Source organism: Xiphophorus maculatus, chromosome 18 (genome assembly GCF_002775205.1).
Source record: "Xiphophorus maculatus strain JP 163 A chromosome 18, X_maculatus-5.0-male, whole genome shotgun sequence".
Lineage (NCBI taxonomy): Eukaryota > Metazoa > Chordata > Actinopteri > Cyprinodontiformes > Poeciliidae > Xiphophorus > Xiphophorus maculatus.
The window spans coordinates 5,101,824-5,113,291 of NC_036460.1; the positions used below are offsets into that span (position 1 = coordinate 5,101,824).

The 11,468-nt window shown below is 41.1% G+C and overlaps 1 protein-coding gene, 4 non-coding genes and 1 pseudogene across 5 annotated transcripts; all 6 read right to left on the bottom strand.

Annotated features, from left to right (window-relative positions):
- Positions 1-1,242: 1,242 nt before the first annotated feature.
- On the bottom strand, positions 1,243-1,379 carry LOC111612099 (annotated as a pseudogene).
- A 690-nt stretch (positions 1,380-2,069) lies between these two features.
- Positions 2,070-3,897, bottom strand: LOC111611933. The gene is made up of 2 exons (XM_023350946.1): positions 3,620-3,897; positions 2,070-2,865 (listed from the first exon to the last, which is right to left on the bottom strand). The coding sequence occupies exons 1-2, from the start codon at positions 3,884-3,886 to the stop codon at positions 2,206-2,208; spliced, it is 927 nt and encodes a 308-aa protein (XP_023206714.1). The 5' UTR covers positions 3,887-3,897; the 3' UTR covers positions 2,070-2,205.
- A 2,239-nt stretch (positions 3,898-6,136) lies between these two features.
- LOC111612089 lies at positions 6,137-6,299 on the bottom strand. The gene has a single exon (XR_002754396.1). It is a non-coding gene; the product is annotated as a U1 spliceosomal RNA (small nuclear RNA).
- A 1,687-nt stretch (positions 6,300-7,986) lies between these two features.
- LOC111612093 lies at positions 7,987-8,149 on the bottom strand. The gene has a single exon (XR_002754400.1). It is a non-coding gene; the product is annotated as a U1 spliceosomal RNA (small nuclear RNA).
- A 1,390-nt stretch (positions 8,150-9,539) lies between these two features.
- LOC111612090 lies at positions 9,540-9,702 on the bottom strand. The gene has a single exon (XR_002754397.1). It is a non-coding gene; the product is annotated as a U1 spliceosomal RNA (small nuclear RNA).
- Positions 9,703-11,092: 1,390 nt separating this feature from the next.
- LOC111612091 lies at positions 11,093-11,255 on the bottom strand. The gene has a single exon (XR_002754398.1). It is a non-coding gene; the product is annotated as a U1 spliceosomal RNA (small nuclear RNA).
- Positions 11,256-11,468: the final 213 nt, after the last annotated feature.

An 11,468-nucleotide genomic window follows, 5' to 3' on the forward strand; every position in this document is an offset into this window, starting at 1 on the left:
CTGGTTCTCATGCCCTGGGTCCTAGTGCCCTTCCCCTGCTGTTTCAAACACTTTATTAAGATGTACAAAGGTCAACGTTGGCACACTGAAAACCTGCTTTACTGTCTCATGTGAAGAACATGGAAACACTTTGAGGTGTTTAAAGCTGCAGTATTCAACTTTCATAAAATATATATTTTAGATGTTTGAAAGTATAACCATGTCATTAGTTGTGTAACCACCTAGACTGAAAATCTGTGAGACAAATTGTCTGACTTCTTTTTCAGTGCTAGATGGAAACAACCAATCAGCCAGAAGGCGGGTCTGAGCGTTGTCAATCACCCTATGTGTAGCGCTGTTAAAAATAAAATAAACTAGGAAGAAACTTAATCTCAACATTTGAGTTTTTCTCAGAAATGTTGTTAAAAAAAAAAACTTAAGTTTGAGATTAATGTGTTTATTTCTTTATAAAATATTTTTTAAAAATTACTTAGAAAAATAAACTAAAAATCTAATTTTCTACTTTTCGTTGTCTAGTAAAGAACTTTGAAAGATTAGAAATCTCAAATAGTTTATTTTTTCTGGCATTTTTTGTTTTTTTACTTTTCAAACTTTTCTGTTGAAAATTTTAATCTCTGGATGAGATTAGCCCCCCACCTCCCTGCCATGAATGCTAGGCTAGTTAGCATTGTCCCGAATAACCATGGACAAACAGTTTCCCTGTAACTAAGGACGGAGTATCAGGAGTCTCACACTTCAGCTGCTCACATTGATTTAAATACAGTATTTTGCCGTCTATAGAGCGCATCTTATTACAGGCCGCATCAACAGGCTGATATCGCTGCTTCTCGGTTTTTCCGCAATAATAAATCCGCTACATTAATTAAGGTCGCAGCGCTCCGTCTCCAACGCTGAACGATGGATTGTTAACAGCGAGCTTTACTTGCAGTTTCCCTCCTGTACTACCAGATCGATAGACCTAAACTTAACACCGGCATCAAATTAATTTATTTGTGTTTCTATAATGAGGGGTATGAGTTTGAAGAAATTTCTGCTAAATGAAAATTAGCAATTTCTTTAATTTCCAAATTTTGACTTCCAATGATTCATTTCCTAATAAAGAGCCCCCTGGTGGTTGAAGAAAAGTCCACAGAAAAGCTGCACCTGCATACACCGGGTCCACCGTGGTTCAAAGGGTAAATAGCTGCTTGTGGTCAGAAAAATAAAAGGTTTTCAGGAAGGTTAATCATTTGACATCAGTACCAGGGGAGAGCGCGAACGCAGTCCCCCACTACCATAAATTGTGCAGTTGAGATTCTCCCATGTGGAGAATTCACAGAGGTCAGATCGCCGCAGTGCAATGGCTGATCCTCACCCTGGGCGATCCACCTTTTTTTTTTTTTTTCTTTCGAAAAATTTTTATTGTTACTGTAAACATTTAAAAACATTACATTGTTGCAATTATTCAGAAATTTCTAAAAACTTACAAATTCATCAATTTAACCTGAGTGAAGTTGGCCCCCCCACCTTCTTCAAATTAGACAAAATTGGTGTCAATCAACTCGGCTACGTTTGTGCTGGTTTGTGCAGCAAAAATTTTCGTTTGTGCCGTTATCATTTTAAAGATATAAAGAAATGTTTTTAGAGGTCATCAAAGGTCAACCAGCCCCCCACCTTCTTCAAATCAGACGAAATTGGTGTCAATCAACTCGGCTACGTTTGTGCTGGTTTGTGCAGCAAAGATTTTTGTTTGTGCTGCTTCGGTTTTGAAGATATTAAGGAAAGGGTAAAGGTCAAAAGGTCAACCAGCCCCCCCACCTTCTTCAAATCAGACGAAATGGGTGTCAATCAACTCGGCTACATTTGTGCTGGTTTGTGCAGCAAAGATTTTCATTTGTGCAGCTATCATTTTAAAGATATTAAGAGGGCTGGTTGACCTTTGATGACCTCTAAAACATTTCTTAATATCTTCAAAACCGAAGCAGCACAAACAAAAATTTTTGCTGCACAAACCAGCACAAACGTAGCCGAGTTGATTGACACCCATTTTGTCTAATTTGAAGAAGGTGGGGGGGCCAACTTCACTCAGGTATCAATTTAGGCTAAAAGAAGCTAAGAACAAGAATTATAAAATACAAAATCTCTGTGTGTTAAAAGTTGAGCAGGACCGGGGTGACTCCCTCCCAAGTCCGGAGCCGTCCCGTCCTTCCAGACAGCGCTTGGTGCTCAGAGGGGAAACCTGCCCCAAAGCTCCTTCCCTCCTGCCTCACCCGGAGAGCCAGGCCGCCGCTGCTTGGACCTCTGCTCGTGGAGCGCCGGCTCCTTCGTCCACGGAGGCGCAGGCGATTCTTCTTGGTGGCTGTGTCCTTGGCGCGCCACCTGCAGCCCTTGATGTTCCTCTTTTGCTGCTGCCATCCGGATCACAGCCACGGGGGGCATCTGCCTGCGCCTGCTCACCAGCAAGTTTCTGGAGGTCCAAGTGGCGTTTTTGATGGTGGCTGGGGTGAGCCACATCTCAGCGAAGTCTTTTTTAGTCATTTTCTGCTGGCTCACCCCGTACAGCACTAACTGTGCATGGAGGACCTCCCTTGCTGGCAAGTATGGGAATTGCAAGGAGCCGGCCTTCGCCCACAGGTCCACAGCAGTGCTGCACTCCCACGGCAGGGGCCTCACCGACTCCGGCGCGCCACAACCGGGTCGGGGGCAGATGGACGTTGCAGACATGCCGCGGGAGTGCATAACGGCTCTGACCGGCAGGATCCCATGAGCCACCATCCATGACAGGTCCTGGAGTCTGTTTGGAAGGACGGGATGGCTCACGTTGCGCCAAACGGTGGAGGCGTCTCCATACAGGAGGCCGCGCACTGGAGTCACTGATTCCCGGTCCTGCACAACAGGGACAATAAAACGATTAGTTAAAATCTTGTTCTCCTCTCCTTCCAGTCCAAAATGTTCTAAAAATTTCCGAATAAAAGCATATATAAGAGAAAGGTTAAAACCTACTGGGGTTCTAAAATCTCTTATTTTTAATTTTCTGTATCTTTTTCTGTCTAAAAAGTCATACCTGTCTTGTTTGTCATTAAAGCCATAAATATTTAAGAGGTTAAAATCCTGTCCGTTAAAAGTCAGATTTGCTAAAAGTGCTCGTCCCTCTCTCACCACGGTGCTCCCCTCCACCAAGATGTGCGGGTTGTTTATTAAAATGGCCACGCCGTCATTTTTATTTTCATTGGAGCCGCTCCATATAGACGGCCGTGGCCACAAGTCCTGCCACCGGGTGTAGTTCTTTAAAAACGGGAGTGAACATTCTTGTAGTAAAAACACATCTGACTGTACGGAGGTTAAAAAGGATAAAACACTCTGGGCTCTAACTCGCGACTTCACACTTCTAACATTGATGGTTGAGAAGGTGAGAGTCATGAGTATGATGGCTAAAATCAAGTACGACATTTTAAAGGATTAAAGACAAGATAAGACTAATTTAAACCCATGTTAAAAAACGGGCGGTCATTAAAACAAGGCGGGTTCAGAGACTGTCCTGTGAACAGAGCTCTTCCTTCCCACATGGTGGTGCAGGTCGGGTTGGAGCTCCATTCCCCCTTCGGGCTCTCGGTGTCGGCCGTCTTTCTAAAGCCGTTACCTTGTTTGGGTCCTTCGGGGTTGATTGGTGAGCAAAGTCTAGGAACGAGACCTCATTGGATGAGCCAGCGAGGAAGGCTTTGGATTCCTCTCCGAAAGAACCGAAGAGTTCCTCCAGCCTTCCTCTCTTCCCTACCTTGGGGGTAAGGTCGGGAGGTGACTCAGATGCCGGCCTCTTAGCCAGCTGGGCGTCGGGGAGGGGGGCATCATCGCTGCTGTCCGTCTGTTCTTCCTCAGAGTCCGAGCTAGCTCCGCCTTCGGTTAGCATCTCCCCCCCCTCACTGGATGTTTCGGTCTGGGGGGGGGGCTTCCTTCCCCTCCCCGCTTCCCGCCCTCTCCTCCTCTCCTCCAATCAGAGGACCTGGCGGGAGATTTGAATTTTCCGACCCAGCTGTGTCCACTTGCTCATTAGCCGTTTCCGTTACCGTCTCTTTTCCTTTTTTCAGTTTATTTGCAAACGACTTTGGACAGTCTCTGAACAAATGATCCTGTCCACCACACAAATTACATTTCCGCCCGTTCGTACATTCATCAAAAGTGTGTCCCACTTCTCGACATTTACCACAGAAAACTTTCTCACAAGTTTCGGCCAGATGACCATGCTCGCCGCACTTCCGACACAGTTTGGGTTGGCCTTGATAGTGAATGTAGCCTCTGTTCTCCCCCAGGACTATCATTGAGGGGAGATGCTTCAGGCCCTGGAAGCCTTGGGGGTCTTCCCATTGTTTAATGGGGACCCGCCAAGCACAGCTCCAGATGCCGTCCACATCCCGCACCTTCATAGCCTGGCCTCTCACAGTGCAGTATCTACCCAGCCACATACAGATGTCTTCAGCACTGACGGTCTCATTGAACATCCTGACAATCACCGTTTTCAGGGAGTTGTCAGTCAGTTTCTCGACGTCAAATACTGAAAACTGGGTCTTAGCATTTTCAAACCGTGTCCAAAACTCCTTAAGAAGTGCGGCAGAGCAAAATCTTACGTCATATCCTTTGTTGAAAGGCAGGGTAAGGATACAATTCAGGTCATCTGGCCGAAACTTCAGCACCTGTTGGATTAGTTTTCTGGAAAAGTCCAATCTTGTTACTCTATTTTCTTCTTCTCTTTCCTTAAATAAAAATCGAACACTGTGGTGCCTCCGCATGCCGGCATGGCTAGCCGCCATGGTGGAGGCACCACCAGTTAAAGGTTTAAAACCTTTACTAAAAACAATAAATAGTTAAAAAACACCAATAAATACAAATAAAAGGTAAAAGATATTTTCCACTACTTAGTGGTCAATATCTCACCCGGGGGACTAAATTTACTGAACCTCAAAATCAGTGGCAACAGCCAAGTCACAAAGACTACCGCTATCACCACCCAAAGGAGGGGACCGCTGTCTGAGCCAAAAGGCCGAGAAGCGAGACCCTGGGCGATCCACCTACAGGATCATGGAGTCGCCCCTGCCAGGTAAGTATGCCTTTCATTCCTCTGGCTGACGATTAGCAACTTCACACATCTGGTTCTGACTCACGGTGGGAAATTAAATATTTGCTGAGTCACTTTAGGATTTAACTAAACACAATCAGAAACTCAGAGAAATAAAACATTTATATAAAAACTCAAAATAGGAAACTTAGAAAAACTCAGAAATTTTGAAATTAATCCCAGAAGTTTTCTAGTGTTTGAGTTCATCCATTTTTGTCTCTGTGCTCCACCAGGTCCGTTTACCAGTTTCAGGACCCGACCAGAACCCCTCGGTGTAAATTACCTTGAGAAATAATGAGATTTGGTTATATATAAAAACAGGCTTTAATGCCGAAAGATTAATTTCCCCCTTTGCTCTCTGCTCCGTTGCAGCTAGCACAGCCTGACATGAATGCTATGCTAGTTAGCATAGCCACAAATGGCCGTGGATAAACGGTTTCACTGTAACTGTAAGATGTTTTTCTGTTAGCAAATTTAGCAGGACAAACATGAGTGATTGACAGCGTTAAGCCCCGCCTCCTGGCTCTGATTGGTTGTTTGTACTGGAAGCACTGGGAGTAGGCAGAGCAGCTGGATTATTTCAGATTATGTCTCATATTTACAGTGGCGTATTACAGCAAATAAAGGTTGAAATAATCAAAATAGGAGTAGTTAATTTCCACTCAGATTTCAAGATTAATCTCAGAAAGTTTTGTGAAAATATTGACATTTTTGACTTTTAAGAAAAAGAAAAGTAAATAAAATGCCATAAGAATCGGAGGATTTCGGCAGAATTTATTTTTTAATCTATTTTTTAACCCTGTTACGCCTCATACAGATTTTACTGACATGACAACTAAATATGTTTAAAATATGTTACTTAGTGCTGCTTTAATTACTGGTTTTACCAATTAGTTGTTTTTCAAAATAAAATGAGTTAAAAGTAACATTTATTACTATAGTGTCACTTCACTGAAGTAAACAGTTTTAAGAATAAGATTATGTTTTTAATATCATGTATGAATTGCTTCAGACAGTATCACATAATTTATCATTTAACATTAGTACCAGGGGAGAGCGCGAACGCAGTCCCCCACTACCATAAATTGTGCAGCTGAGATTCTCCCATGTGGAGAATTCACAGAGGTCAGATCGCCGCAGTGCAATGGCTGATCCTCACCCTGGGCGATCCACCTACAGGATCATGGAGTCGCCCCTGCCAGGTAAGTATGCCGTTCATTCCTCTGGCTGACGATTAGCAACTTCACACATCTGGTTCTGACTCACGGTGGGAAATTAAATATTCGCTGAGTCACTTTAGGATTTAACTAAACACAATCAGAAACTCAGAAATAATACATTTATATAAAAACTCAAAATAGGAAACTTAGAAAAACTCAGAAATTTTGAAATTAATCCCAGAAGTTTTCTAGTGTTTGAGTTCATCCATTTTTGTCTCTGTGCTCCACCAGGTCCGTTTACCAGTTTCAGGACCCGACCAGAACCCCTCGGTGTAAGTTACCTTGAGAAATAATGAGATTTGGTTACGTATAAAAACAGGCTTTAATACCGAAAGATTGTCAAACGTTACAAGCCAAACATGCTAGAAATGGATCAGATACAGAGTTACATTCACCGTCCAGCGCCGGGCCACTGAGCACCTTATGGACGGAACCAGGTGAGTCACAGATTGTAGAGTTTAGCTTTTATTCTTGTCTGCAATCTGTTCCCTCCCTAAAGTCCAGTCTAATCAGGTTCAGTCTGTTTACATATGACTGCCGGCAGTCACACATGAACAGGGTTAAGTAAGCTGCAGCGTGTGCGTGTAAGCAGATAAAAGAGGCTAGAAGAGACGGAGGAAAAGAGAGAATCCATAAGACTAGTAAAAAACTTCAGAGATTATTAGTTTGTGTTCTTAAGAAATGAAAGTCAGCTTTTCAAAATAAGACATTGTCTAGAAAAACAAACAGGAAAAAACTGAAAGTTTAAGATTATTCTATAGATGGAGAAAATATTCCAGTGGAAATTTAGTTTTTTCTAGCAAATTTTCAACTTTCATCTTCAGGATTTGTCTAGAAAAAACCTCAGAAATATTAGAGATTAATCTCAGAAATATGACGGGTATTTCAAGGAAATTTTATACGTTCCAAACTCTAATTTCAGGAATTTTCTAGATAAAACTTGGAAATTTCCATCTCAATATTTGAGATTAATTTCCCCCTTTGCTCTTTGCTACGTTGCAGCTAGCACAGCCTGACATGAATGCTAAGCTAGTTAGCATACCCACAAATGGCTGTGGATAAACGGTTTCACTGTAACTGTAAGATGTTTTTCTGTTAGCAAATTTAGCAGCACAAACATAAGTGATTGACAGCGTTAAGCCCCGCCTCCTGGTTCTGATTGGTTGTTTATACTGGAAGCACTGGGAGTAGGTGGAGCAGCTGGATTATTTCAGATTATGTCTCATATTTACAGTGGCGTATTACAGCAAATAAAGGTTGAAATAATCAAAATAGGAGTAGTTAATTTCCACTCAGATTTCAAGATTAATCTCAGAAAGTTTTGTGAAAATATTGACATTTTTGACTTTTAAGAAAAAGAAAAGTAAATAAAATGCCATAAGAATCGGAGGATTTCGGCAGAATTTATTTTTTAATCTATTTTTTAACCCTGTTACGCCTCATACAGATTTTACTGACATGACAACTAAATATGTTTAAAATATGTTACTTAGTGCTGCTTTAATTACTGGTTTTACCAATTAGTTGTTTTTCAAAATAAAATGAGTTAAAAGTAACATTTATTACTATAGTGTCACTTCACTGAAGTAAACAGTTTTAAGAATAAGATTATGTTTTTAATATCATGTATGAATTGCTTCAGACAGTATCACATAATTTATCATTTAACATTAGTACCAGGGGAGAGCGCGAACGCAGTCCCCCACTACCATAAATTGTGCAGCTGAGATTCTCCCATGTGGAGAATTCACAGAGGTCAGATCGCCGCAGTGCAATGGCTGATCCTCACCCTGGGCGATCCACCTACAGGATCATGGAGTCACCCCTGCCAGGTAAGTATGCCGTTCATTCCTCTGGCTGACGATTAGCAACTTCACACATCTGGTTCTGACTCACGGTGGGAAATTAAATATTCGCTGAGTCACTTTAGGATTTAACTAAACACAATCAGAAACTCAGAAATAATACATTTATATAAAAACTCAAAATAGGAAACTTAGAAAAACTCAGAAATTTTGAAATTAATCCCAGAAGTTTTCTAGTGTTTGAGTTCATCCATTTTTGTCTCTGTGCTCCACCAGGTCCGTTTACCAGTTTCAGGACCCGACCAGAACCCCTCGGTGTAAGTTACCTTGAGAAATAATGAGATTTGGTTACGTATAAAAACAGGCTTTAATACCGAAAGATTGTCAAACGTTACAAGCCAAACATGCTAGAAATGGATCAGATACAGAGTTACATTCACCGTCCAGCGCCGGGCCACTGAGCACCTTATGGACGGAACCAGGTGAGCCAAAGATTGTAGAGTTTAGCTTTTATTCTTGTCTGCAATCTGTTCCCTCCCTAAAGTCCAGTCTAATCAGGTTCAGTCTGTTTACATATGACTGCCGGCAGTCACACATGAACATGGTTAAGTAAGCTGCAGCGTGTGCGTGTAAGCAGATAAAAGAGGCTAGAAGAGACGGAGGAAAAGAGAGAATCCATAAGACTAGTAAAAAACTTCAGAGATTATTAGTTTGTGTTCTTAAGAAATGAAAGTCAGCTTTTCAAAATAAGACATTGTCTAGAAAAACAAACAGGAAAAAACTGAAAGTTTAAGATTATTCTATAGATGGAGAAAATATTCCAGTGGAAATTTAGTTTTTTCTAGCAAATTTTCAACTTTCATCTTCAGAATTTGTCTAGAAAAAACCTCAGAAATATTAGAGATTAATCTCAGAAATATGACGGGTATTTCAAGGAAATTTTATACGTTCCAAACTCTAATTTCAGGAATTTTCTAGATAAAACTTGGAAATTTCCATCTCAATATTTGAGATTAATTTCCCCCTTTGCTCTTTGCTACGTTGCAGCTAGCACAGCCTGACATGAATGCTAAGCTAGTTAGCATACCCACAAATGGCTGTGGATAAACGGTTTCACTGTAACTGTAAGATGTTTTTCTGTTAGCAAATTTAGCAGCACAAACATAAGTGATTGACAGCGTTAAGCCCCGCCTCCTGGTTCTGATTGGTTGTTTATACTGGAAGCACTGGGAGTAGGTGGAGCAGCTGGATTATTTCAGATTATGTCTCATATTTACAGTGGCGTATTACAGCAAATAAAGGTTGAAATAATCAAAATAGGAGTAGTTAATTTCCACTCAGATTTCAAGATTAATCTCAGATGTTTGAGAAAAACTGAAATTTTTGACTTTTAAAACAAAGAAATTTATCATTTGACATCAATATCAGGGGAGAGCGCGAACGCAGTCCCCCACTACCATAAATTGTGCAGCTGAGATTCTCCCATGTGGAGAATTCACAGAGGTCAGATCGCCGCAGTGCAATGGCTGATCCTCACCCTGGGCGATCCACCTACAGGATCATGGAGTCGCCCCTGCCAGGTAAGTATGCCGTTCATTCCTCTGGCTGACGATTAGCAACTTCACACATCTGGTTCTGACTCACGGTGGGAAATTAAATATTCGCTGAGTCACTTTAGGATTTAACTAAACACAATCAGAAACTCAGAAATAATACATTTATATAAAAACTCAAAATAGGAAACTTAGAAAAACTCAGAAATTTTGAAATTAATCCCAGAAGTTTTCTAGTGTTTGAGTTCATCCATTTTTGTCTCTGTGCTCCACCAGGTCCGTTTACCAGTTTCAGGACCCGACCAGAACCCCTCGGTGTAAATTACCTTGAGAAATAATGAGATTTGGTTACGTATAAAAACAGGCTTTAATGCCGAAAGATTGTCAAACGTTACAAGCCAAACATGCTAGAAATGGATCAGATACAGAGTTACATTCACCGTCCAGCGCCGGGTCACTGAGCACCTTATGGACGGAACCAGGTGAGTCACAGATTGTAGAGTTTAGCTTTTATTCTTGTCTGCAATCTGTTCCCTCCCTAAAGTCCAGTCTAATCAGGTTCAGTCTGTTTACATATGACTGCCGGCAGTCACACATGAACAGGGTTAAGTAAGCTGCAGCGTGTGCGTGTAAGCAGATAAAAGAGGCTAGAAGAGACGGAGGAAAAGAGAGAATCCATAAGACTAGTAAAAAACTTCAGAGATTATTAGTTTGTGTTCTTAAGAAATGAAAGTCAGCTTTTCAAAATAAGACATTGTCTAGAAAAACAAACAGGAAAAAACTGAAAGTTTAAGATTATTCTGTAGATGGAGAAAATATTCCAGTGGAAATTTAGTTTTTTCTAGCAAATTTTCAACTTTCATCTTCAGGATTTGTCTAGAAAAAACCTCAGAAATATTAGAGATTAATCTCAGAAATATGACGGGTATTTCAAGGAAATTTTATACGTTCCAAACTCTAATTTCAGGAATTTTCTAGAGAAAACTTGGAAATTTCCATCTCAATATTTGAGATTAATTTCCCCCTTTGCTCTTTGCTACATTGCAGCTAGCACAGCCTGACATGAATGCTAAGCTAGTTAGCATACCCACAAATGGCTGTGGATAAACGGTTTCACTGTAACTGTAAGATGTTTTTCTGTTAGCAAATTTAGCAGCACAAACATAAGTGATTGACAGCGTTAAGCCCCGCCTCCTGGTTCTGATTGGTTGTTTATACTGGAAGCACTGGGAGTAGGTGGAGCAGCTGGATTATTTCAGATTATGTCTCATATTTACAGTGGCGTATTACAGCAAATAAAGGTTGAAATAATCAAAATAGGAGTAGTTAATTTCCACTCAGATTTCAAGATTGATCTCAAATGTTTAAGAAAAACTGAAATTTTTGACTTTTAAAACAAAGAAATTTATCATTTAACATCAGTACCAGGGGAGAGCGCGAACGCAGTCCCCCACTACCATAAATTGTGCAGCTGAGATTCTCCCATGTGGAGAATTCACAGAGGTCAGATCGCCGCAGTGCAATGGCTGATCCTCACCCTGGGCGATCCACCTACAGGATCATGGAGTCGCCCCTGCCAGGTAAGTATGCCGTTCATTCCTCTGGCTGACGATTAGCAACTTCACACATCTGGTTCTGACTCACGGTGGGAAATTAAATATTCCAGAGATTGAAAGACGGTGGAGAATTTTTTTGTCTAGCAAATTTTCAACTTTCATACTCAGGATTTTAGTTCACATTCAGAAACTGAGAAATAATAAATTTATGTAAGTAAAAAAGAAATAGTCTAATAATAATAATA

Coding starts and splice junctions, on each gene's coding strand:
- LOC111611933 (XM_023350946.1), bottom strand. CDS start 3,886: ATGCTAACCGAAGGCGGAGCTAGCTCGGACTCTGAGGAAGAACAGACG. Junction 2,866..3,619: donor CCCCGAAGGACCCAAACAAG/GTAACGGCTTTA, acceptor CCTGTTGTGCAG/GACCGGGAATCAGTGACTCC.